The 27,073-nt window shown below is 46.3% G+C and overlaps 1 protein-coding gene across 1 annotated transcript in view; it reads right to left on the bottom strand.

The window, feature by feature from the left end:
• Window positions 1-824: 824 nt before the first annotated feature.
• Window positions 825-27,073, bottom strand: part of CDH13 (cadherin 13) — a gene marked incomplete at both ends in the record, with an annotated part of 945,642 nt that continues 919,393 nt past the window's right edge. The window contains 3 exons of the mRNA XM_084256718.1: window positions 825-1,057; window positions 5,477-5,710; window positions 19,066-19,208. Coding sequence (XP_084112844.1) covers window positions 825-1,057; window positions 5,477-5,710; window positions 19,066-19,208 — 610 coding nt within the window. The remainder of the gene's footprint in view (window positions 1,058-5,476; window positions 5,711-19,065; window positions 19,209-27,073) is intronic.

Genomic DNA, 27,073 nt, shown 5'->3' with positions numbered 1-27,073 from the left:
AAGGTCTTCTCCTCCATCAGGATGCTGATCCCACACAGAGCTCACACCCAGAATATTCAATGTTGGAGTGTGTGACTTACTATTGACCCCACTTAACACTGTCGCCAAGATGTAATAACTTTTACTCTTTTTTAAATCATAAGTTTTCCAATTTCCTAATTCTCAATTATATCCATAATCTCAAAATATTAGTACCAAAGGCTTTTGAATGGCATTAGTTATACATGAATAATTGCTAAGGATTAGTATAAATAATTAAGTAAATAATAAATGCCATACATGGGAAATATTTGAAATACATACCTGTTCATTTTATGTTCACATTATATTACTTGGCATAAGGATCAATTTGCCTAAAATGCTGCTTCATGATATTAGAGTCATTACCACCAGTTAGTGGGAAACATGTGTGAATTACGCATTTCTTTCTTTCCACAACCCAAGCTCCATCCATGAATTTTCATGGCTGTTCTTAAAAAGGCACAGTATCTACTTTGACCTTGCAAAAGGTTATCTGCACAATGCAGAGAGCAGTAAGGTCTTCGCAGACCGGTCAGTTATTCTGGTCTTAATTTTATTAGCTCCAGTTTAGGAAGTTTTCTTATCACCTAGTCAGGGCAGAAACCAGTGCTCAGACTGGCTGGCAGGGGTGAGTTAAGGGGCGTTTAAACAGCTGGAGCACGTTTACATGTAGTACCTTCTGTCAGACAGATGCCAGCTAAACATGAGTGTTTCTTCTGGGATCACTTTTGTTTTGGAAAGCTCCATGGGGGGAGACAGCTGCAGGGAAGTTTGTTTTTACACTTGGCGTGCACACAGTAGGGTTAGGCAGACTTACAGGCTAGACTGAAGAGTGAGACCAGCAGGACCACAGTGAAGCTGATGTGCAGGGCCCCTGCTGCGTTGCAGTCCACTTTGGAGTTCTTGCAGGAGCACACTTGTACCCTGAGGTCTGTGATGTTCGTCATGGGTGGCTTCCCTGAATCTGTCACCATGATGGGCAGCTGGTAGTTGGCTTTGTTCAGATTTTGAAGAAGGCTTACCAGGGCGTGCGTGTCTGTGAAGACAAGGAGCAAGGAGGGCCTTGGTGAGAGAGGGCTGGACATTTCCAAATCGAAGGGTGGGGTTTCCGTGGCTCAGCCCTTGTGAAACCTGCATTGAGCTTTAGTTTACGACCCTGGGAGGGCTTCAATTAAAAATTGTTAATGTCCAATAAAAATAAAAATTCTGCTCTGCTCTTCCACTGGCCACATCTCGAGTATCTAGTAGCCACACTTGGTGTGGCTACCCTATCAAACAGTGCTGAACAGAAGCTTCCCTCCCTTGTCCTCCCAACCACTTTTGTGAACATGATTGATTACCAAGAACTCCTCCCTGCAAAGTTATGACACAGATAAAGTCATCTTCACAAAGACCAAGTTCGACATCTAGGAAAAAATCATTGAAAAATCTACTCTAGGTCGTCCCTCGTGGCACAGGCGGTTGAGTGCAGCACTGTGAAGCTGTCTGCAGCCTCTGCAGTGCAGTTCGATCCCGGCAGGCCGAGGAGATACCCACATGGCGCAGCAGACCTCTCCTGCCCTGCCTGCTGCTCCCCTCAGCTGTGTATTTCAGTCAGTCTGCCTGTTCTGTTCCCCGCTCTGTCTCCAGTGATTCCTCTCACCCTCCTGCACATCTGGCCTGTACCCTGGTTCTTGTATAAATAAATAAATATTAAAAAAAAAAAGAAAAATCCACTTTATCATCATCCTGTTGTATGTCTCCAGCATGTTTCATTTTCATTATCCCTTAATAAAGCTGGAAAAAAAAATTAAAAGGAGAAAAGAGAAAGTATCAGCTTAGGCCATCTTTATATAAGAATCTAAATGTAAATAACCAAAATAAAGTCTGAGACTTTAAAAAAGTCCATTCTCTCTCAATTGGGCAGACCCCTGTATGTTGACATGGAGATGGTTCTACCATCTGTATCCTTTTTTTTTTTTTTAAAAAGATTTATTTATTTATTTATACAAGCACTGGGTGCAGTCAGAAGCGCAGGAGGGTGAGAGGATTCACCAGAGCCAGAGCAGGGAGCAGAGCAGGCAGATTGACCAAACACACGCTGAGGGGAGCAGCGGGCATGGCAGGAGAGGTTTGTCACGCCCATGTGGGACCCTCGCTGGTGGCCGGGGATTGAACCAGCGCTGCAGAGGCTGTGGGCAGCTTTGCAGCCCAGGGCTCAACCGCTGCGCCACCAAGGGAGGCCCCAATCTGTATCCTTTTCAGTCTTCCTACCCTGGATTTGGGTAGGTCCATTGCACTGTTGGTGACATGGAGGCTGGATCTGTAAGTGGTGCTTAGTGGGGATAGTGGCTGTGACCAGGCCACCCACCCAGCAGGGCTTGAAGTGGCCACTCTGCCTGGCTGCTCTGTTCAGGCTGGGGTAATTCTCTCTTCAGTCACTCAGATGACTAGGGATTTTTTTTTTTTAAACTGCCCCCTTTTGGGCACAACAATGTCAAATATTCAGAAAAAAACTGGGGGACAATGAAAAGAATTTAGGGGGCCTTCCTGGTGGCTCAAGGGTTAAGACACAACCTATGAAGAAATCTGCAGCCACTACAGCATGAGTTTGATTCCCGGCCAGCCAGGGACCAACCCACATGGTGCAGCAGACCTCTCCTGACTCGCCTGCTGCTCCCCTCAGCAGTGTATTTCAGAATATCTGCCTGTTCTGCTCCCTGCTCTGGCTCTGGTGAATCCTCTCACCCCTCACACCTCTGGCATGTACCCCAGCTCTTGTATGCATAAATAAATAAATCTTTAAAAAAAAAGAAAAGAATTTAGAAGGCATCTGATCTATTAAATAAAACGAGAAGGGAAAACCAAATGTGATGACATGAAAACACAGGCGAAGCGTTATCCTAAACTGAAGGCGAGAGTTAAAGAAATAGCCCAGATAGGTAGTTCCCCTGACAAACTGTAGATCATGTCAGGGAGCACCTCACTTCCCTCCAGAAGTGGGGATGCTCCACCTGGAAAGGGATGGTGAGGATAACTCAGACCAGATAGATACAACCACAGAAACTAGCAAATAAAGCCCTAACCCCTCAAACAGAAGGGGTTTTAATTTTAATTAAAAAGTAATTACTGTAACAATTCATTCTTTAAAAAGCAATAAAATAGACAAACAGGCAAATAGCATCAATAACCAGGGAAGGGCCCTAATGAGATGAGATATGAGATTAGGCCCTAACAATAGAAATGAGATTTTTTTTTTTAAGATTTATTTTTATTTATTTATACAAGCACTGAGTACAGTCAGAAGCGCGGGAGGGGGAGAGAATTCACCCGAGCCAGAGCAGGAAGCAGAGCAGGCAGAAGGACCGAAGGACACTGCTGAGGGGAGCAGCGGGTGGCAGGAGAGGTCTGCGCGCCATGTGGGACCCTCCTCCGGGGGCCGGGGAGCAGCCTGGGATAGAACCGGTGCTGCAGAGGCTGCGGGCAGCCTCACAACCCAGCGCTCAACCGCTGCGCCACCGGGGAGGCCCAGAAATGAGATATTTTTAATAGAAAATTTCATGCACAATTGTACAACACACTTTCAAAACTTAATGAAATGTGCTATTCTCCATCCCTTAAAAAAAATCCCACTGCTGATGTTAGAAGAGGGGTCAGCTGAGTGGGACAGTCACGGGTCATGTCATTGCTGGATTTGAGAGGACGTCTCTGTGTGAGTTCTGGGTTATGGTTTGGCAAGGCAAGGTGAACTTGGTGAGTTCATGTTTGCCAGGGGAAGCAAGTAGGTGAGGTACTGTGGATATAGGGGTTCTTCAGAATTCAGTGGACTTGTGGCTCAGTCTTAAGCAGGCAGATGATAAATGTGGGGCTGAGTTTTGAGTTCCACCTGCCCATGTAGCAAGACTGGTCGGAAGGGAATCGCTTGCCAGCTTCATACCTGAGGGACAGGATAGATGGAAGTAGATACCCAAATCAGAAATAAAATCCAAGGTCAGGAAGACTGTGGCAATTTTGGGGAGGTCTGCAGCATACAGTGGAAGATGCAGGAGGAGAAGTTAAGACTTTCTGAAGATCCCTGTCCTGGTGCTTCTCTTTTCTTTAGTCTTTTATGAAAGCAAGCAGAGCATGGAAAGTCTCCATAGTGTGGGTGAAAGTGAGCTGCAACAGGGGGCCACTGAGCAACTTGCAGAGGGTCAAAGACTAGGTGTTTGTTCAGTACACGGAACAAAAAGTAGTGTGTGGGGTAGGGCATGCAGTGCAGGGTGTACAGCATACAGTGTACAGTGTAAATACAGGGTGTACAGCACACAGTATGCAGCAGTGTAAGTGGAGGATATACAGCATATGATGTGCAACAGTGTAAGTGCAGGGTATACAGTACACAGTGTGCAGCGTAAGTGCAGGGTGTAGAGCACACAGTGTGTAGCAATGTAAGTGCAGGATGTACAGCACAGTGTGTAGCATGTACAGCACACAGTGTGCAGCAGTGTAAGTGCAGGGTGTACGGCACACAGTGTGCAGTGTAAGTGCAGGGTGTACAGCACACAGTGTGCAGTGGTGTAAGTGCAGGGTGTACAGCATGCAGTGTACAGCAGTTTAAGTGCAGGGTATACAGCATGCAGTGTGTAGCATATACAGCACACAGTGTGCAGCAGTGTAAGTGCAGGGTGTACAGCACACAGTGTGCAGTGTAAGTGCAGGGTGTACAGCACACAGTGTGCAATGTATAGTGTAGTGTGCAGAGTACAGTGCAGTGTGTGGTATACAGTATAGGGCATGCAGTGCAGGGTGTAGTAAACCATGCATAGAGTACAGTACAGGGTATTCAGTATGAAGGGTATAGTACACAGTGCTCACACTGCGTGTATGGTGTGCAGGATAGAGCACATCATAGAGACTGCACTATAGTGTATACAGTATAGCATATACAGTTTACAGTATACAGTGTAAGTATACAATTAAGGATATAGTACGGGATGCACAGTATGGGACCTAAATGGCAGTGTATACAGTATAGGGTGTATAGTATAGTTATACAATATGGGGTACAGTACAGGGATATGGTGTAGGGTATACAGTACAGTGTGTGAGTGCACATGCGGGGATACCATGTAGGGGATACAGTACAGGGTATAAGTAGAGTGTATATAGCATAAGTATATAGTCAAGGGATATAGTGTCAGGCATACGGTATGGTGTAGAGCAGAAGTGTACAGTGTGGGGCAAAATACAGAGTGCACAGTAGAGCGTATATATGTGTGCAGGACAGAAAGGAGAGGAAGCCGGAGAGCACTTTTATGCTTGCAATTTATCAGGAAGTGACCGCCAATACTTCCACCTGTTGTGTCTGTGTGCTGGCAGCCGTGCTGGAACGTGTGCGTCAGGGAGAGAAGGCTGTGAGAATGCAGGAGAGGCCCCTGTGGGAGAGGGAGTCTGAGTCAGGGCCCAAGGGAGCTGGCACGCTAGTGGGACTTACTATTGATCTTGGAGATCTTCCAGACTTTATCTGCTGCATTTTGTTTGTGGATTTCAAATTTGAAAGGATCTGTGTTAGGGTGGAGGTCCTTGTCTGAGGCTCCCAAGATGACCACGCTGAGGTTCTTGGCGTCGTCGCAGACTTCAGCCGTCGTGGGGTAGATGACCGGGGCATTGTCGTTGACGTCCTCTAGGGTGATGAGCAGCGTGCCAGTGCCAGTGGCGGGCGGGTTGCCTGCGGAAAGGGGAAGGTGTTAGCACACAGCTGCGGGACAGAGTTATCTCCATGCTGCTTTTCCCAAAGAAGGTGCCAGACACCAGGGTCATCACGGCAGCTTTCCACAAGGAATAATGGCCCTGGCCCACGTGTGGTGTAACAGTTAGGGATTCACCCAAGGCTTTATCTTAAATGAGACTTTGGATTGCTGTCCTTTGGGCTTTGCCTTCAGACATCCAAGCTTCTAACGCAGTTGTTCTAATGCATTGCACTCATGGAAAGCCACTCAAGGAACAGAGCTATTCATCGGATTTTTCCTTGCTTTTTTTTTTTTTTTTAAAGATTTATTTATTTATACAAGCACTGGGTACAGTCAGAAGTGCGGGAGGGTGAGAGAATTCACCAGAGCCAGAGCGGGGAGCAGAACAGGCAGACCGACAAAGTACACTGCTGAGGGGAGCAGCGGGCGGCAGGAGAGGTCTATGTACCATGTGGGACCCTCACCTGGTGGCCAGGGATCAAACTGGCGCTGCAGAGGCTGCGGGCAGATTCACAACCCAGCGCTCAACCGCTGTGCCACCAGGGAGGCCCACCAAATTCAACCTTTCATAGAATTCTCCGATTTTGCACATAGCTTGGTGGTATAGGGAGGATGGAGAGTCCAGGAGGGAGGACCATGCTGTCTCTGGGATGGCTTGGCTCTGACTGGGTGGTCAACTGTAGGGAGGAGGGTCTAATCCAGAGGTCTGGGGTGACTGATGTGCTCATGGGGGCTCGAGGGGTTGGGAGCTAGAAAGGGGGGCTAGTTGTGAGAAGGAATGCCCCACCTGGCTACCTGCGCAGTTGAAAGCAGCCATTATAATGGGACCTTATTACTAAATATTTTAATATTTTTTCAATATTTTGGCTCCTTCCTGAAATGTTTTGTGGATTAGGAAGCATTATTTTAAGAAGCCCTGATAAGCACCTATCCAATAATGTCTTTCACTTCAAGAAAAGTGTATTTGGTTTTAGTGAGACTCAGGCTGACTTTATGTGCCTTTTCTCTAAATATGTCTTTTTTTACCTGTGCGCTAGAGGTTGGCTCTTGGGACAAACTGACTATGCATTAACACTTTCCAATTTTCCATGAGAAAAGTGAGAGCCAAATCTTCAGCCCACAAGCAGTAAGTAGACAGATTTGCCTTATTCCAAAAAGGGTCTGATGCACTTCTAAAATGAGAGTACCCCAGTTTTACAGATGACTTCATCTTACTGCTCCTACCCTCATTTGCACTTAACCACATTTCCCAGCTTCATTTGATTTTTATTTCAGACAGTGTTTAATTTCTGAAAGGCACATTAAGTTTATAAAGTTAAATTAGGGAGTCATGGAGGGGTGAAAGGGGGGTAAATGTTGGAGTCTGAAGGACAGGCGACCAGGGCACGGCCGGGCCAGGGATGCCATTCTGCTAGTAAGGAAACAAAGAGCCGTTTTCGCTTCAGGAGGCTTATGACTTGGACAGCGAGGGGAAGAGCAGGCAGAAACACCAAAAAACAGGGACCAGGAGATTGCCACGGGGTGAGGACTATCAAGTAGCATTTTCATCGCCGGCAGCTGCACCATGAAATAGGTGGGTGGGCTGGTGGGCAGATGGGTTCATGCCTCATCAGAACCCAGAGGGTGAGGAGGCACCATCTGGTGACAACCTTCAGGGGATGCAGGGAGACAAGTGGAATGGACCACAGCAGCTCCCCACTAGCCTTCCATGCCCATAGTTCCATGGGGCCAAGGCGGTGGAACTCCTGTATTGGGCTTATTTTTATTTATTTTATTTTATTTTTTTAAAGATTTATTTATTTATACAAGAGCCAGGGTACAGGCCAGATGTGTGGAAGGCTGAGAGGATTCACCAGAGACAGAGCGGGGAACAGAATGGGCTTATTTTTAAATTCATGAGGTGGTTTGCCAGGAAGTGCTGGACTCTGGAGAAGGAAGACCAGTAGTACAGGGAGAGGGCAGCTTGGACAGGAAAGAAACATCTTGGCAATTAGGCCCTTGATGAGGCCTCCTGAGGGAAAGCAGAAGGCGGTGGGGAGCAGCAAGACAGTAAGTTCAATCACCCTTTTGTTGTGCCAATCACCCCTTCAGTTCCATGTCTGCATGGAAGAATGCAGCTGGGGCTGAGTTAGTGGTTGGGGACTTGTCACCCCAGATACTTTGAAACCTTCCTTGCAAATTTTGTTAGTGGAGATAAAAGTACAGAAAGACATAGGGGTGGAGACCGAGGGAACCCCAAAGTTTACAGTTAGCAGAAGACATAAGGGAGAGGAACTGGAAGAGGTCCCCCAGGGGTGGGACCATGCGGGGATACTGTTACTGGTGACTTTGGGGGGAAGGTTTCCATTAATGGGGAAGAAACCAGCTTGCAGGGAGCTGAGCTTTGAGTCAGCAGTAAAAACAGGTAAGTCTGAGGGGGGCCTGCTGGAAATTTACATATATCAACACCCAAGACAGTTCCAGAGTAAACATTCAAATAACTATCTGCAGAACAAGAACTCATGAATCAGCAACGGATAGCGATTTCTAAGGGTGGATAGGATTAACTTTTGTTAGAACGACTCAAAGGAAAATTGTCATTCCTCTGAAGCTGGGTTTTCACTGTCAGCTGCAGTCATTCGGTCGAATTTCTTTATCGAGAAGTTGTTATTGAACTTCTTGAGTCCAATTGAATTAATTGATTATCTCAGGAATCCATTATTTTCTGTTCCCCCTGAACATAGGATGAAATTATTTGGTGCAATGGACGGGAAGGTATCATGAGCATTTGAAATACGGCTGGGAGAATGGGCCTTTTGTGAACTAAGTCCATGCCTGCCTCCAATTCCGCAAGTGCTGTCCCCAGGCCACGTCTTTCTCTGAAGTTGAGTGAAATGAGCTAAACTTACTCAGTCAAGGTGGTAAATAAAATCTCAAGATTCAGGGAAAGAACCTCTCCAAATTTGTATGCACAGGTTGGAGAACATCACCATCCAAAATTCAGGTGCAATTAAAACGGTCCTGATTCTTCCTCACTAGGCCATTTGGTTCCCATAGTTCCCAGGGCCCAGGAGATGTTGTCCAGAATCCTCCAGAAATCCCTCCCCTGGTCGCTCCCCCTCCATCAGCACCCCTCCCCACCAAGGACTACTGCGTCACCAGATGCCAGAACTAAGCAGCCTGGGGACAGTGTTTTCCGACGTGGGTTTGCTCTTTCAATAGGAAAAGCCTCAACTGGAGCAAAACATCTGGGATACGGAGCAGAACATTCTTCCTCTTCTGTGCAGCTTCCTCAAAAGGCCAGAGGCATGATTTCAGAGCAGCTGGTGTATTTTAAAAATTAATTAATTATATGATATCCTATCATTTTTGAGAAAATGTTGGTTAAGTCCGCCTCCCCTCCCCTCCCCTCCCTTTCCCTTCCCTTTCTTTTCCTTCTTTTCTTTTCTTTTTTGTTGAAAAAAATTTTTTTTTAAAGATTTATTTATTTATACAAGCACTGGGTACAGTCAGAAGCATGGGAGGGTGAGAGAATCCACAAGAGCCAGAGCGGGGAGCAGAGCAGGCAGAAGGACGGAAGTACACTGCTGAGGGGAGCAGCGGGCGGCAGGAGAGGTCTGCGCGCCATGTGGGACCCTCCTCCAGTGGCCGGGGAGCAGCCGGGGATTGAACCGGCGCTGCAGAGGCTGTGGGCAGCTTCGCAACCCAGCTGTCAACCTCTGTGACACCGGGGAGGCCCTTTTTTGTTGAAATTTTTTAGGTCAGTTTACGAAGCACAATGATGCAAGCTCTCAGAAGAATATTCTCCTGAAAATTAATTTTTCTTAGGAGAAAAGAAAGGAAAATCAATATCCTCTCCACTCAAGCCAGAGGAGACATTTTCTAGCTGATTTTAGCACCCTACAGTGGAGTAGAGGGCTCCAGGGTCCACCCTTTCCCTAGAAAAAGGCTCAGATCACTTGGTCAGATGGCATTTGATGGTTTGCCTCGGGCACTGATGGTTTTTGTGATAAGCTTAGAAAAGCTGTTTGTAGCTCTGCTGAAGTTGGTTGACAAATATTTATGAGGCATTTACTGGGCGCCAGGAATTTTGCATTCACGATTTCCAGTGCTTACACCCACCCAGCTGGGCCACCCACCCATCGCCCTCACTCTGAGGCTGCCGGTCAGTCCCAAGTCCCTGGTGGTGTGGCTAAGACGGGAGGCTGGCTCTTCTCTGTGCTGGCTGTGGGCTTGGGTGCTGCCCCCAAGTGTGTTATATCACAACTGCCTGCTGACCCACCTTCAGAGTTCTTTTATTGGGCCGTTTTGTCAGTGACAAAATTGGAGCTGGTATTTTTTACATGATTGATATTTTACTGCTACTTGAAATAAGGAAGAATGATGGCTGGGTCTTCAATTTATTTTTTCCCTCAATTACTATAATAGCGAGATAAGGGACGTTAAACTGGCTTAATTGGGTTGCCATCATAACTAATGGCTTGATTTTATCCAAACTAGCATCTTTTAAGTAGAATTAATCTAAATAATCTTACTATACCCCCCATGCAGTCTAGAGCTGGGTTGGTGTACAAAAAAGAGAAAGAATAAAAATTGAGGCATCTTTTCCAAGTTCAGAACCCCTGAAGCCCTCACTTTGGGGGCAGCTGTCATTCACTAGGTCTGCAGTCATTTCACTAGGAGACTGATCCCCTCCCCCTTTAATCAATCTACATATACTTTGCACAATATTTCAATTTCAAATCAGCAGGCATTATCAGCGCATCTATCATATAGGGGGCTGAGGGAAAAGACAGGTTGGGACATGATATATCTCAGCCTACGAAAAATCATTACCATAGTCTATTCCACTTAACTTTTACAGCTGTTATGCTTGGTTCTCTATCTCTATGTCTTCTGGGTAACCCACATCACATTTTTCACTGACACACTCAAACACAGTTTATGCAAGCTGCTAAGTCATGAAAACGTGCAGTTGAGTTTAGTGATCATGGGCTTGCTTTTATGTTATCATGCCCCCCACCTTTTATACAAAAATAGATGGGGAAGATGACACTTTTGATCATCATATAAAGACTTCATATGGACTCTGGACATCAAATGAACTTCCTGGTTCAAACTATTTCATATGCACGGAGGCTTAGGAAGAACGAAGAGATCATTTTCTTTAAACTCTGCAGTGTGTGGGTGCTGGGAGCGAGGGAATTTGAACTTTTTGAAGCAAAATATTTGTCTTTGGTGTCTGAAGTCACAACTCAGCCCTTCTCTGGTGAACCTTGAACCTTCTGAGATTTTAGACCAGGAGTGAGGGGTTAGGGATAGGTGAGAAGAAGAAGAGAGAACACCAGCCTAGGTGAATCCTGAGCAAAAGACAGCAAGCCAGGGAGCAGCAGCCAGCTACGACTTTGCTGCCCACGACATTCCCTAGGGGCATTCTAGAGCTCCTAGTGAAAACTGCTGGTGACAGTTTTCAGCCCTCTTAAGACAGAGAGACTAACATTTGACCTTTCTGGTGATTACCTGAGCAGGAGGGGATTTGCCCAGTGCTAATTGGTGCAGCTTTGCTCCATTGTCAGCAAATCTCCAAAGGGAGTCAGAGCTACTGCATTCAGGAATGTTCTCTTTCCATCTTGGTATCTTTCTTAGTAGTTATTATAGTTTTTTTCTTTCCTTAAGTCAGGCCAGCTGTGTTCGTTGAAGTCTTTAATAAAAGAGTTCCCGTCCTCTGAAGGCACTATTTTAACCTTTTCAGAAAATCTGGACCACATACAGTAAATGATGATACTCATCTCTGAAGATAAAAATGCTCGCCAACATTAAAGGTCATACCTTATTAATCTGTAGGATTAAAGGCTTTACTCTCCCAATCATTTAACTACAGTTGGTCTTGCTTTAGCAAAACAAAAGATTTCAGATATAATGAAACAACGTTGGTAGGTAATTTGTAGCTCATTAAAATTGATAACAGTTTTAAAAATGTGCCTGTACATCCTTGGGTGTCCTGTGGGTTATGATCCAGCCTCTCTCCACAGAAAGTAGCTGAACTGTCTTATTTCTCCTAATCATCAATAACCTGGACTTTATCAATATTATTATGAAACATTCTAGAATCTATCCAGACTAGCTCTGGGGCCCCAAACAAGGCACCCCAGACTGACAGTCTTTTTATTTCTATTTAAACTCAGGTTACCAGTTGACTTTTTACTCTGTTTTTTACATTCCTCAATTTTGATCTCATACTTTCCAGCCTCTAAGACATGACAGTTTTCTTTTGGTGTTGTCTTATCATTGTTCTGAGCTGACTAAGTGGAGCTGTGAGCAGTACGTTATGACGGTGTCACTTCTGCCCTTGCCAAGTGTGCTAGGGACTGCAGAATGCATGCGTAGCTTTGTCCCCTCTGCAGACATCTATCACTCTCCATTCCTGGCAGTACCGGCCCCTCAGCAACTGGGGATTGTTCTTCCTTAGAATAATCAGATGCTGAGTCTACCTCTAGGGTTGACAGATTCTGAGAGATGATTGAAATGGCTACAGCCATCCCAGGAAGGCTCAGCGGAGCTGTGGCTATACATTCTTTGTATAGCCATGTACTTTTTGGTTAAGTGTTTCCTGAATATGTAGTTTTTGGTTAAGTGTTTACTGAAATATAGAAATGGCCATGTTTCGTAAATACACAGTTTGGAGAACCTTTACAGTCAGAAAACACCACATAGTCCAGTATCACAGGGTCAAGAAATCCATCCCCAAGGTGATCTGGTAGCTGTGATTAGTTTCACACGTACACATGGTTAAGTGCCATCAGAAGATGGATGGATAAAGAAGACATGGTATATATATTTGATGGAATATGCCTCAGCTATAAAAAAGGATGAAATCTTGACATTTGAGGGCATGACGCTAAGTGAAATAAGTCAGAAGGAGAAGGACAAATAACATATGATTTCACTCATATGTGCAACATAAGGGAACAAAGCAAACCCTTAGATTCTGATACCAGAAGGTTAGTCACAGAGGAGAAGGGGATAAGAGGTGGGGGGAACAGTAGTGGCCTCAATAGGATGGTTGTGGATGGTTTGTGGGTGTGGTGTGGTATCTACATTTGTCTAGGTGTGAAGCTGTATCCCGAAGCTTAAACAGCATTGTAAACCAATGTTACCTTAATCAAAGGAAAGGCATCATCTTCTTTTGCAGCCTCTGCAGCTCAACATGGCACTGTGAGAGCCATCCATGTGGCTGTGAGTGGCTGTGCTCCCAGCATTTCTATTTAGAAGGCAGCCATCGGTCATAATCTTGCTCCTGTGTGGGTAAATGTCTCCTTTTTTCCTTAGGCTGACTTTAACATTTCCTCTTTGGTTTTGGTTTTCATCAATTTGAGGTGTGCTTTTTTTCTTGGAGTTTATCCTGCCTGTGGTTTTCTGAACTTCTTGAATTAATAAATGGATATCTTTCATTGGGTTTGAAAATTACTGGACATCATAGCTTAAAATATTTTTTTCTGCTCCATTCTCTCGGTCAGCCTTCTGGGATTCTAATTTCACATGTACTGAATATCTTTTCTTCAAGCTCTACTCATCTTTTATCTGATTTTTTTCATTCTTTATCCCCCCTGGGCTTCATGTAGGGTGTTTTCTATAGATTTATATTGCAGGTCCTGTGTTGAGCTGCTAAATTTCCCTACTGAGTTCTTAATATCAAATGATGTGCATTTCAGTTCTGGAACATCTATTTGATTCTTTCTCATATTCTAAGTCTCTGGGAAAATTTCTGTGCTTTAATATATCTTTTATTTTATTTTTTTGAACATACTTATCATAGTTGGTTTAACCACAGCTTATTTTTATCAACACAGACTGTCCTTGCATGTGAATTTAAATATTTGGATCCTCTTCAGGTCGGACTTGATCATCCATTACACATTCTTGCTTCTTTATAGGCCAGTGATGATTCTTATTATAAAATGGGTATTATGTATGAAAAAATGAGAGATTTCAGATGACAATCTCTCCCTCTCTGTGTGGGTCAGATTTTCTGAGGACTTGCTGCAGGGAAGGGAATGGGCCAGGGTTGGTCTGCAGATAGAAGACTTAGTCAACTTCTGGTTTCCCCCTGCTGTTAGGATCCACCCTCCTGGGATTTTGATGGTGAGTCTAGAGTCTCTCAGGCCTGAAAGGCAGGAGAATCAGTTCTGCCTGTAGCAGAACCCACCTCTCTAGTCTTAGTCTCTTTGGGTTGCTTTTGCAGAAATAGCATGGACTGGTTGACCTAGAAATAGAAATTTGTTTCTCACAGTTCTGGAGGCTGGAAGTCCAAGATCAAGGCACAGGTGGCACCAGTATCTGGTGGGATCCTACTTTCTGGTTCATGGTCGCTGCCTTCCTGTGTCCTCACATGGAAGAAGGGGCGAGGGAGACCTCCAGGTCTCTCTCATAAGGGCACTAATCCCACTCATGAAAGCTCCTTCCTTATGACCTAATCACCTCCCAAGGGTCCCACCTCCTAACCCACTGCACTGGGGATTAGGATTCAAGATTTGAATTTAGGGGACTACACACATTCTGTCTATAGTATCAGTCACCCCATCCTCCAATCTCTTGTTCCTTGGAAAACTGGTAAATGCCTTAAAGAGAGAATGGTTGTGTTGGTAAGGTGAGGTTGGTCCCTTTGTTAGCAATCCCATCATTCATGTGAGCCCCCAGGAGACTAGCTATCCTTTCAGAGGCACTTCAGGGGTTGGGGGTAGGTGGGTGAGGTGGGGACCGGGTGTTAAAGGCCCTTCAGATTTTCACTTTGTCATCCCAGATCCACAGGGCTGGCACAGAGTTTTTGATTTCTTTACTTCCATCATAGATCCTCTGCCTGGGTCTGACCTTCACCCAGATCAAAAAACAGTTGTGGAGGAAGACACGCCGACTGACCTACACTTTTTCTAGAATCTTTTTCCCTTTTTAGGCTTTACTTGATTTGGGTCTCATTGCTTTTGATTTTGGGCCTCAAAGCTGTCTTTACACATAGATTTTTTTTTGTAATCCATCCAGATTTTTCTAGTGGGGACATTGGTCTATTACCTGGAAGTTTCTACAGCCATATATCTTATCGACGTTTTGGCATAAATTCCTGAGCAACTCATTGTTTGGAGAAAGCAATTTATTTTGCTTTAGCTCTCATACTGTTGTGTGACTAAACTTTTATGCCATCAAAGATATGATTTTCTACAAAATTAATAAAATCACAAGCCTGTTTGGGATAGACATCAGTTAGTATACTAACTTTGATCTAACAAGTAAGTGTTGGTTTTTCCTGATTAGACATACTACCTAGAGATGTTTTCAGTGAGGGACAAAAAGGGACTTCAAACAAAACTTACTTTGATTTACAAGTTCTTTTTAAAATTTATGTTCTTTTTGCTCAAAGTCTTTTGGGCCTTGTTCAAGATTATCATCACTGATGATGATTCTGTATATTAATGCCAACCTGTTTTCTAGTTACCATTACCTCTTCAGGGACACTTCCATACTTCTGGAAACATCTGTGACAACAGATTTTGAATTTCCTTGTCTGATATTAGTATTAACAGAGTTAGACAAGAGGCAGTTTTCAAGCTGTATTTTTCTTGAAGACCAGTTTTTCCTTTCTATAACCCCCATTGGAGTAGGATTAACATTTATTGAACACTTAATAGGGCTTTTGATGGGGAGTCTGGAGGGCACCGCACTTCACTTACTCATTTCTCATGACAACCTTATAAGTAGGATTTATCCTTCTCATTTTATAGAAGTAGAAACTGTACCTCAGAGTCTATAAGCTGCATGCCCAGTTACACCTGCAGAGCAGGCTCTTATTTCTGACAAAGATTGGAGTGTACTTCAATTCTATTTTCTTTTTGTTGATTAATAATTGCATGAAGTATTCCATGAGGCAATGGCAGGTATAATATTGGCTGGATCTCAACACTCCTCTCTGGTGTTCCTAGTTAGGATTTTTTCTACAACTACAGGTACTTTAGGTAGTACAGAACTTAGAGATCTTTACTGCAGCAGATCTATCACTGATACTTTTCATTTGTAGTGTTTTAAACATTCCTGGCTTACTGTCATCTGGTGTTTATGCCCTGGACACTCCTTTCTGCCCTATTTCTTCAGCAAAACCTGTCTGTTCTGATGGTCCCTGACTGTTTTGCCTACTGACTCCCCAGGAAAAACCTGCCCCATCCTGTGTTGTTAGCTTCTCATGGAAGATCATCTCGTCATCCATTCATAAAAGTTGGTTGGGGACAATTCTTTGAATTCTGTTTCATTTCAGCTGATGGGATAATCATTCCTGTTTTCTGAACTGGAAAGTGTCATGTCATCTTTCTCTACTTTATGTTCAGTACATGTTTTGTTTCAAAGTCTGGTCTCGACAAATGTTAGCGAGCATGTGGAGAAAAGCAACCATCACCTATTGTTGAGAAACCTGATGCAGCCTCTAAGGAGAACGGTGTGGAACATCATTGAAAAGATTTATATGTGCCTGTGTTCACAGCAGCATTACTCACTGTAGCCGAGTCACGGAACCCCCTAAATATCTACCTGACAAGGAAAGTGTGGGATATGCACTCAATGGAACACTATTTAGCAGTTATGAAAGATAAAACAGTGCCTTTTGGAGCTAAGTGGGTGGACCTTGAGGTGATGAAGCTAAGTGAAATAAGTCAAAAAGTGAAAGACAGAGACCAGATGGTTTCACTTATCTGTGGAATAGAAATAGCCAAAGAGAACATCCTGGTAAAACACAGCAAGAAAAATTTATAGACTGTGAAAAATGTAGTGATTCCCACGTGGTATGGGGGAAGGGCGGGGGAAGGGGATGAAGGAGAAAGGGCAAAGGCAAAGGAGTTTTGGTGGAGGGTGAGTAGAGCACATGCACACATGGAGGGGTGAAGGTGTACTCTCCAAATTTTATAATTATGTACACGACTGGAAAATCAATAAAATCCGAGAACACAGCAAACCAATCACATCCCCCACTCTGCGCCTTGTTTCTTCGATTCAGATGTTTTCTAGATCCATCCTTTCTGGTTCCATTCCTATTGCTAACAGTCAATAAGACACCTGTTTTCAACCTACTTCCTGGCCTGGCCCACGTTGGGCTCAGCATTCTGTTACTACAGTCTCTGCAACCACTTTCCAATACCTCCTGCCTCACAGCTTGTGATCTTGTGATCCATTTTCTACACTGCCATACGAGTTATATTTCTCAAGCACCATCTTATTCTGGAGGCAAGGAAGCAACATAATCAAGTCAAGTGCACTGCATATCACATTTTATGACCTACTTCATGATCAGCTCCACACTGTGTGAACATCTGCTCCAGTGAGGAGCTAGGCATTTGCACAAGATCCCCTTCCAGTCTCAGAACAGTCAGGAGGGCTGCCACTCCTTGCTCTCATCTTTGCATCTATGGCATCCACCAAGCTGGCCTCCAGCAATGCTGACTGACGCTTCCCTCTCCCATGTATCTATTTCTTTCAAGCATCTCTTAGGACACCTAATCTTTTCTTGTCCCTCATTATTTGCTGAGAGGTCAGCTCAATCAAGAAGCTCCCGTGACTGCCCCCTGAGGCTGGACCAGAAAGTCCTTTGGGTTTAGCTCCTTCAGAACAGTCCATTCAATTGGGCCCCCCTGTTTACTTGTCTCAAATAACTCTTTAGCTCACTGAGTCTGAGGGCCACCCATCACTTACCCATGAGTCTGTGGCACCAAGTACAGGGGCTGTTCCAGTTCTGAGAAGTCTACACACTGTCTCATCATGCCAATTTCCTTCAAGAACTTCAAACTTGCCTGCTCCATCAAATGACTCATCTGGATTTGCACATGCTCTGAATGGAGGACTTTCCCATGTATATCCAAATAGATCTCTGTATATTCACTTACAGGGGATGCAGCTCTTTCCTTTTCTTGCCTCCTGGGCCACAACCTCTTCTAGTTCTGATGTCTCTGTCTTATAGTCTCAGCACCTCTACTCCTGACCCTGCCTCTAATCCAAATCCTACCTGTTTTCAAGGTAAAGGCTGACCACATCATGAAGCCTTCTCTGCTTGTCATATGCCACATGGGTCACTTACTTTTTGGACATTTGCTCTCCTGCTTGGTTTGTATGCGATAACCCAGGACTCAGAGGCTGGCTCCAAGGATCTTCCTTTACCCCTATTTACTGAGTGCAATGAAAGGCCCATAAAAAATCCCTATAAATATTCATCTTGACATATAAGACTCACAATTGAATCTTCCCTTATGAACAACTGACTTTGAGGAATAATAGAGTGAGCAAAACTTCTGTGTGATTGACACAACAGATCCCTCAGCTTAACATACCCCCCAGACTGACTCTGATCACCCTGTTTTGGCCAGAGTTCAATCCTGTTGGTTCTGTGTTTGAAATGTATAGAAAATCTTCAGAATCTGATCTGATCTCATCCTCTGCCCTGTAATGGTGCCACCATCCAGGCTTGATGGTCCTCAGACTCCTGAGAGGTATCCCCACTGCTGCTTTTGTCTCCCCTAGACCGACCTCAGCAGAGCTGCAGAGTGACCGTGGCACACCAGACTACTTGGGACTCAGAGACAGCCTCCTATTTCCCACAAAGCCAGGGCCCACCTGACCTGCCCCAGCCTACACCATCTGCATCCCATCCCATCTGGTAGCCCTCTGCTCCAGCACCCTGCTGTGCCATCAGAGAACCCCACGTTCCTTATCTCCCCCATATAGCATGCGATGCATTTTACTCTATTTTCTTCCTTTCTCCATGAGTGTGTCAGGTGCATGGCTTTTGTTTGTTCACAGCTGTGTCTCCAGCTTCAAGAACCGAGTGCAGTATGTGGAGGAGCCTTTGAATGAACAGTGAGAGTCTGCGGTTGGGGAGGCTGCTACCTGAGTGCACCCATGTCTCGCTGGGCTGACATGTCAACAGAGGAGAAAAGCCGTGGGAATGTTGCAGTGATCAGACTGGGCAACGTCTTCTGGGACTTTTTATCATCTTGCATTAAGTAGAAGGCCCCTTTCTGCACATGGGAGGTGCACACCAAGAGGAGGCCACCAACGTGGTTTTCTAGCCTCAGGGCCTGTCCAGATGGAGCACGGTGAGCTCCCTCCTCTGAACTCCAAATGGACATGACTCATCTCACCAGGTCCCACAACTTCCAGAACTTGGGGTGTTACCAACTTATTGTGTGTATTTAAGCATTTGTTTCCCCTGCCCACACCCCCATGCTTATGTTCTTCTCAAGAACACCCCTGGGTATATCAGAAGAAATGCAAAAATATATTTATAACCAAAAAGTACACATTTGGTGGCATTTTCAAAATGACTCACCACTGTCGATTGCCAGGAAGAGGGCCGTGTACACGCTGTTGTGGACAAATGGGGACTCCCGGTCCAGCACCGCAGTGGTGTCCACGGTGCCATTGATGGGGTTGATGTTCAACCAGCCTGCTGGGTCCTTGTAGACAGAATATCTGGAAAAGAACGTCCATCCATGTCAGATCACATTCAAAATAGAGTCAAGAGAGGCTCCCAAGCTAGGTGCAGACACTCTTACTGCAAATCCAAAAGCATCATTCCCCTACAGCTGTTCATGCAGAGCCTGGCTGACCACCAGCTCTGGGCCTGCTCCATCACTGCTTTCACCGCGTCCTTGCTGCTCAAGACCAGCTGCGAGGAGGGAGCGCTTCTTGGCCCAGTCCTCACAGAGCCAGGCTCCTGAGTCCTTGTCTGTTGTTGCTTTTCCAATGCCCTGGATGCACACCTTGTCTGCATGCCAGGAAGGATGCGTGGGGGGAAGAAGTCAGTGCCTCTGATGGAGGGGATCCCAGGGGCCTCTCCGAGGATGCCGTGTCTGCGCTGAGAAGGACGGGTGAGCTGCCATCAGAGGATGAGCAGATGGACAAACCCGGAAGAGAGAACATGTGAATGAACATGAGGAGAACAGAGACAGTCCCCAGAGGGCCAGCTCCTCGAGAGCAAGGGCGGCTGTCACGGGCTATGCTTTTAGCACGCACATCGCTCAGCGGATGGTCACTGAGTGGGTGAGTAAACTGTGCCCGCTGGTCCAGTCCACTGACCCTTGTTTTACATGATCCACATTATCCCCTGGAGTGTTTCTGAAATACAGACTCAGTGAGCCCTGGAATGAAGAACATTCTGGAGTAAAACAGTGCTGGGGAACAGATGGAGAGAATGAGCGAAGCTAACATGGGTTTTCCCACACCCTGTGCCACCTCAATTTCTTTCCCATATTTCTTCAACACAGAAGAAATGTGTTGCTCACGAGAATGAACAACTTAAAAAATACCTGACTTTCATTTTGGTGGTAATTCCCTCTTCTGCCTGGCAAAGTCCTGCTGTCCCCTAAGGCCTGGTTGAAGTGTTTTCTGTCGGTCAACCAGATGAGGTCCCCAGAAAAAACTAATCCCACCCCCTCGAGGTCCTTTGGGCACAGACATAGATTAAAATGCCTGTTTGAGCATAACGTGCCTTCACCACACCCCAAGCCTCCTGGTGTCGGGAGGAGGTTGAGGTTGGCTGTAACTACAGAATGCTTCTTGTGTCTACTATGTTCTGAACACTGGCTTTGGTTACTCCCAACAAACTGATGAGGCTGTTGTCATCCTTGGTTTAAAAGAGCAATAAACACGATTCAGAGAGGCTTAGCAACTTGTCAGACGCAGCACAGCCGGAAGGGGTGGAGCTGGAAGTGAACCCAGCTGTGCTGGGTTCTAGGCGGTTGACTTTCCCGGCTCCAGTCTGTGGCCCAGCTGAGCCTCTGGCCCATGAAAGTCGACTCATCTCTTCTCTTTCAGTCAGGACAGTCACGGAAACAGAAAACACAAGGAAAGGCAGCACTTGTTTCTCCTCTCATCTGGTGGCAAATTCACTGTTTGTCCAGGAATGATTTGTGGTTGTTCAACATATTTCAAATAATGAGAAGTTGAAATGGACCATAATTTTTCCCCCCTAATTACTCAACTCAGGGTTTAAAATATAAATGAAAACAGAATGACATAATCTAGCTTTTTACGTTGGCAAAGAAATAATGCTCTCGTCGAGGTTTTGGTCTTGGGCTGCTGCGGTTTCGCATGTGGTGAACATGTTGGCTCCTGCCCTTGAATATGGAGTAGTCACAGTCGGCGAGCAGCTCACAGACACTAAGTGGGGAGCTGTCTCCTGAGACAGCGCCCAGTGCATCCAGCTGGCGCACGTCATGTTCCCAGCAAGAGCAGAGACTTGCAGACTTCCTGCCAGCATTTCACTATTTTCGTTCCTTGAAAAATAAGCAGCTAGCCATGGCTGTGCTATTTGATTGTGTTTTCACAGGACCCTTTGTTTCCCTCTATTAGCTTATCTTATTTGGCACCCCTCCCACTGGGGACTTTAGGGAGGTGAGTTTGCACCCAGATATCCCTGACGCCAGTTCATGCTTCCACTCAGAAGCAAGGCTCTGGACGGAGAAGGACAAGGCTCTCCATGCACTCATGGATGTGCCCAGCTCTGGGCTACCGTGCACTCACGTAATCCAAACCAAGAGTGGGTGGAAGACCCCCAATGAAGGAGATCCTTCCCGACCAGGAGCTTTCTACTCCGGAGGGAAGAACCGCTCGTGACCACCAGCAAGCCTGCTCTTCCACCTCCTGGCTGATGGGCCTTTTTGTCAAATCAGCCCTTTTGAACAACTGGTCAGGCGCTCTATGTAAATTTTTGGCATTTCCAAAGCTGTCTTTTTAATAAACCTTTTGGTATAAAAATACCAGCGTGCAAGATGTTTTCCATGCTTGGAGGCCTGAAAAATGCATATGCCTTATTAAATTGGAATTTCCGGGCAATTTATCTGTAATGTGAACTTTGCTTGTTATAGGGGAAGAAAAATCAAATTAAAAAACAAGACTCATTTCATTCGGTAATGCAGCTTCACGAGAACTGCTTGAGTGCCTGCCGGGATAGGCCTCTTCTGGGCGTCAGCGTGGGCAGCCTGATTCGCAGGATCAGACAGTGTGGGGAAGTGGGACAGGGGCCTGTGTGCCTCCTGAGAAGTAGGTTCACTCTTCCCAGTGGACCACAGCTGAGCCGAGCTGAAGGAAGCTGCCAGGCAAGAGGCCAGGACCAGGTGTTGACCAGGAAGGGCTCCAGAGCCAGGGCTGTGGGTTCGGCCCTCGGGGGGCGGGGGTCACTGAGCAACTGGTGGGAGCAGGAGAGGGAGACACAAAGGTTTACAAGTCCCTTCTGCAAGCATCTGGGGTTCACTTTCTTTCTGTGATGTACGATCTGTGTTTGTTCAGCACAGATACCTTTAACCACATGGGTGAGAGAGCCTTCTTTTACTTTAGACATCACCATGCTACAGAGCAATACAGTGCTGCCAGCGCCAATGAGCTACGTGATCAGTGCAATATAATGGAGCACATATACGTCTATATACATCGTGGGATAGATATAGGCATATATGCAAGTACAGACTCTACTATACATCAGATTACCTTAGCTAAGGAGCGATCTGTCTAGATATTTCAGCTATAACTATATATATGTATATGCAGTATACGTGTTTAGAGATTTTCTGTTAGAGATACAGGACATGGAGGATTATTTGGAGAAGCTGAACCATTCGATAAATTGTATTGACTCATCCATTTGGAAAAAAAAAATTTGGTATCTTTGGGCTGCCTGTGCCCTCCCGGTATATTAGAATAGCTGTAATGGGTGAGAAGAGAAGATGATAGTTGCCTGTTCACACAAGCAGCATGGAGAGGGCTTGGAGTTGGGGTTGGGGGAGGTTGGAGGAAGCTGGTCTTGGTTCCCTGGGGCTTTGTGGTTATCACACTCCAGTTAGAGAGACCTATCTAGAACAAACACTATCCCGGCACCAGCAGAAGTTTCTGGGCCGATGTCACATAGTGGAGGGAAAGCTCTTTTTATTTTATTTTTTTCCTGACCCACAAAAGGCCAAGTGCAAGTCATTTTCAAAGAGGAGTCCTTAAGGAGAGAAAAGACAGAGCCTGGGGGGAAATATAGAGTAATTTTACATTCCTCCTGAAGGGAGCAACAACCCTGAAAACCACGGGGAAGAAAGGAAACAGCAGGTGTGTGCTTAGCTCTCCACTTAATTTCAGCCCAACGGGCCCCCATGCTGTATGAAATACCTGCCTGGGTGATTCAAATCAACCACTTTACTTAAAAGCAACTCGAAAGTTATAGAATTCCCATCTGAAGGAAATGCAGTGTTTTAAAATAGCTCAAGCAGCTGTGGCTCTGAGTGTAAAGGAAAGGATGATTCCAAATCTTTTGACACAACAGAGAGGGAAGGACCAGTGAATTCTAGAACACTCATTCCGTGAGACAGCCACAGCCTATCATGGCTCGGGGCTGGACTCAAGCCTGGGAGCCACGCTGTCTCCTTCTTTCAGGGACCCAGAACCCAAGAAAGCAGACTCAACAACAGAAAGAACTTCCCCGGGGTAGAGAAATGCCACAACCAGTGATGCGGACAAGAGGAGCTGTGCAGAGAGAGACCTGGGAAGGACAGTTTCAACTGGCTCCTCAGGGACCCTCCTCAAATTCTAGGGCACAGGGAGGGGGTGTGGGGCCACTCCCATGGTTCAACTTTGTGGAGCGTTTCAGTCACAATGGGCCTGCCTGTTCCCATGCTCATGAGCCCTGCCCTAGTCCTGGACGCGCCTCTGCTGGGCCAGGGCAGGTGGAAGCTGGTGCTCGGAGACAGGATTTCCAGGGCATGTTAAGGAACAGCTGCAAGCAAGGAGGCGGCATGGGGTGCAGCATGGGGGCCTGAGCTCCTGACAGCCACTGGGGGTGCCAACTCTAAATGAAAGCAGTCTCTCTAACTTCCTCCCCTGCATGCCTGTGGGTGCTCTCAGGCCCACAGCCTCTGGCTGGTGAGGCTACTCTTTATCATTCCCATTTGGTCAGTGGATTACCAAACTTTTCTACTGGCACTTATCACAAGATTGAAAAGCCAGATGAGGTGAAATAAGTCTTGGTATTTGAGAACTTGGAAAGGGCAAGCCTCTCTGCAGCATATGGGCCAGGGCAGGGCTGCCCTGCCCAGGTCTCGGGCTGTATGGCTTACAGGTCAAGTTCAGCTGTTGCCCACCGGAGCTGGTGGCATGGTGGTGTCATGGGAGCCTAGTATGAGGAAGCATACTCACTGGGCGAGCAAACCGGCCTTTGGAAGATGAGCCTGGGGAAGTTAATCCACCACACCCGCTCCCCCTTCCCACTGTGTTTCTTCTTGTTTACTTCTATTGGATGATTAATCAACATATGGTGGCCTTTGCTCTGGCACCTGAGTCTTTGAGCCCAGCTCAGAACAACCTGAACAGAGAGGTATGGGAGCTTCTCGGAAGAGGCCGATAAAGGGGCCGGCTGGCATGGGGACCGCGGTGAGAGAGATGGCTGAGCCCTGAATGATACTTTGAAGGTCAGTGAACATGCCCTGGCCAGCTGCTGAGCAGAGGTGGTTCTCATCACAGCTGCACTGGGCCTTCTCCCTCCAGTGGAGTCTAAGCTCAGAGATCGCAGACCCTCACCTTCTGGAGGCTGGGCTACCGGGAGAGCTGCAGGGTGTGTGGGAGCCAAGAGACTGGGCTTCATGTGGAGTGACTCAGCCCAGAGCACATTTCCAGTGTTCTTAGCCAGGGTCAGGGTCTAGGGCAGCCAGGCCCCAGACGGGAGGTTTTGCCGTGGCTGTGCAGGAAGGGCTGGCGGTTTGCCCCCAGGCAGCACCCAGGGCCACACTCACAGCCCAGGGTACTGATTTCATACACTCAGTCAGTACATCTGTTTTGAATACTTGCTCTGCATCCAACTCTCTGTTGGGGACTGGGGAGGTGGCAGAGACAAGTGGGAGGCCCTGCCTTTCTGGTGCTCACTTTTCACCAAGTGCTTGTCATCTGCTGTTGGGCCTGGCATCCTAGGTGGTGAATGCCAGGGTGGGGTTGCCTTCTTCTCTCCCTACGTCCAGTGCCTATTCACACGTCTGGTCCGTTGCAGGCTTTAGTCAACAGTGGGTGAGCAGAACCGGTGGGTGGGTGAATGAACAAAACATTAATGTGTGAAAAGCAGAAGAGGGAGTTATGCTTGGCGAAATAAGTCAGGCAGAGAAAGGCAAACACCGTATGCTCTCATTTGTGGGATACAGAGCCAACAAATATGTATTAATGAAATAAATCAAAAGGAAATGTTTGGACTATGAGACCAACTAATGGTTACCAGAAGGAAGTAACCACGAGGAGCTGGGAGAGTGGAGGATAAATCGGGCAAAGGAGACAACCAGAAGGTGAAGTATGGAATTAGCTCATGAAGCTCATGAGCAGATGCACATGCTGATTGTCAATGACGCACACCTAAAACTCATACACATATAGCACTGTGTGACTTCAATAAAATAAATTAAAAGTAGTAAATGAAGGAAGACCTACAGAATTTCAAGGCGTGGACATCCCTGGGGATCTGCAGGGCTCTGTGAGGACAGATATATGCCCTGTCCACCTGGGAGGCAGGTGTGCTGGTGCCTTGCTGTGGTCAGGTGTGTAGGGCACAGATCTGTTGCCATAGAGACAAGACACAGCCTGCATATCCAAGCCTCTAGCTATTTCTGCTTGCTTCCCTCCCCATCACCAACTCATCCTGCTCTCCATACATGAAACCCTGCAGGTCCATCGTCCTCCCAGTCTTTGTTGTAGCTGACATTGGTTTCTGTGGGCGATTCTACCCCCACCCCTTGCCTGGCTGCTTCATCATTGTCCTTCAGACCTCAGTTCAAGTGGCACCTGCCTGCCAACCAGACCACCTAGCACCGTGTCTCCTAGCGAATCTCTGTCCCGCCATGCTGTCTATTTTCCTGTGGGAATAGGTTGGACTCCATCAGCCCCCGACTGTGGGCTGTGTGTGCACTGCTTATTTACCGCCCCTCTCCCTGCTGGAATGTAAGTTCCATCAGAGGCCCAGGTCTCCTTCACTGCTGTGCTCGGGGCCCAGGTAGGGCCTGCTCACAGTGGAAGTGTAGCAGGTAGTTGCTGAATAAATAAAGCAGCCAGTATGCCTGTAGTCTTTCCTTCTGCATCTGAGTAGGTTGGAAGTTGCTCCCTGAGCACCCCCATGAATGTGGTGGTCCAGGGTACAGATGGGTGGTTTTGTGATAAGGCTGGTCGCATGAAATGTTCATGGTAGAATCTAGGTGAGGAGTGAATGGGTGGGTGTTCACTGTAGGTCTTCCAATATTTCTGTACATTTGAACATTTTAAAGTTGAGAGGAAAATAGAATGATGAATGTGTCTTTTTTTGAGATGGTAAGAGGCTATGTTTCCACATTCGTGTCTTTCTATGGTGGGACTGTGAGTCTTTGTGGAAACGACACGTGGTATGACTGTGTCCATAAGTCCAGATGAGGCAAGTCCATAGAGAGAGAACACGGAGGAGTGGCTGCCTCTGGCAGTGGGGAGAGGGGACAGAGGTGATGCTAAGGGGGATGCGGTTTCTCTGTGGTGTGGTGATAATGTTTGGGGTGACGGTTGCACAACTCTGTGAATAGACTAAAAATCACTGAAGTATATGTTTTATTTATTTATTTATTTTTCTCATTTATTTATTTATTTTTTTAATAGAGGCATGTTTTATTTATTTATTTGTTTGGTTGTTTGTTTGTTTTGTTTATACATGCACTGGGTACAGTCAGAAGTGCGGGAGGGTGAGAGAATTCACCAGAGCCAGAGCGGGGAGCAGAGCAGGCAGAAGGACCGAAGCACACTGCTGAGGGGAGCAGCGGGTGGCAGGAGAGGTCTGCGCGCCATGTGGGACCCTCCTCCAGTGGCAGGGGAGCAGCCGGGGATCGAACCGGCGCCGCAGAGGCCGTGGGCAGCTTCGCAACCCAATGCTCAACCGCTGCGCCACCGGGGAGGCCCTGAAGTATATGTTTTAAATGGGTGGATGCTATGGCGTGCAGATTATGTCTCAATAAAACTGTTAGAATAAAAACACCTTTCAGGATGTGAGTTCCCCATGGATTCCAGGGTAATTAAGGAGAAAAAAAAAACCCTAAAACCAAATGCCCTTCCATGATGGCCTTCAAAGTATTCTACTATTGAACTACAGAGGGCCAAACATGACAGAACTATTTTGGTGTCCTTTCACTTTTGCTTGAATGAAATAGGCTGAGCCAAAGAGATAATCTGAGTGTCATCGACAGCATAGTCATAGTTGTAATGACGGCAGCAGATGGGTCAAGGATAAAAACCATGAGTCAATTAATGAAAAATGAATGAGTTAGGAATGAATAAATGAATGAAGAAGGAATGAATGAGGAGCAATCACC

This window comes from Talpa europaea (assembly GCF_964194135.1).
Source record: "Talpa europaea genome assembly, chromosome: 16".
NCBI classification, from domain to species: Eukaryota; Metazoa; Chordata; class Mammalia; order Eulipotyphla; family Talpidae; genus Talpa; species Talpa europaea.
This window is presented reverse-complemented; position numbering and strand designations above follow the sequence as displayed.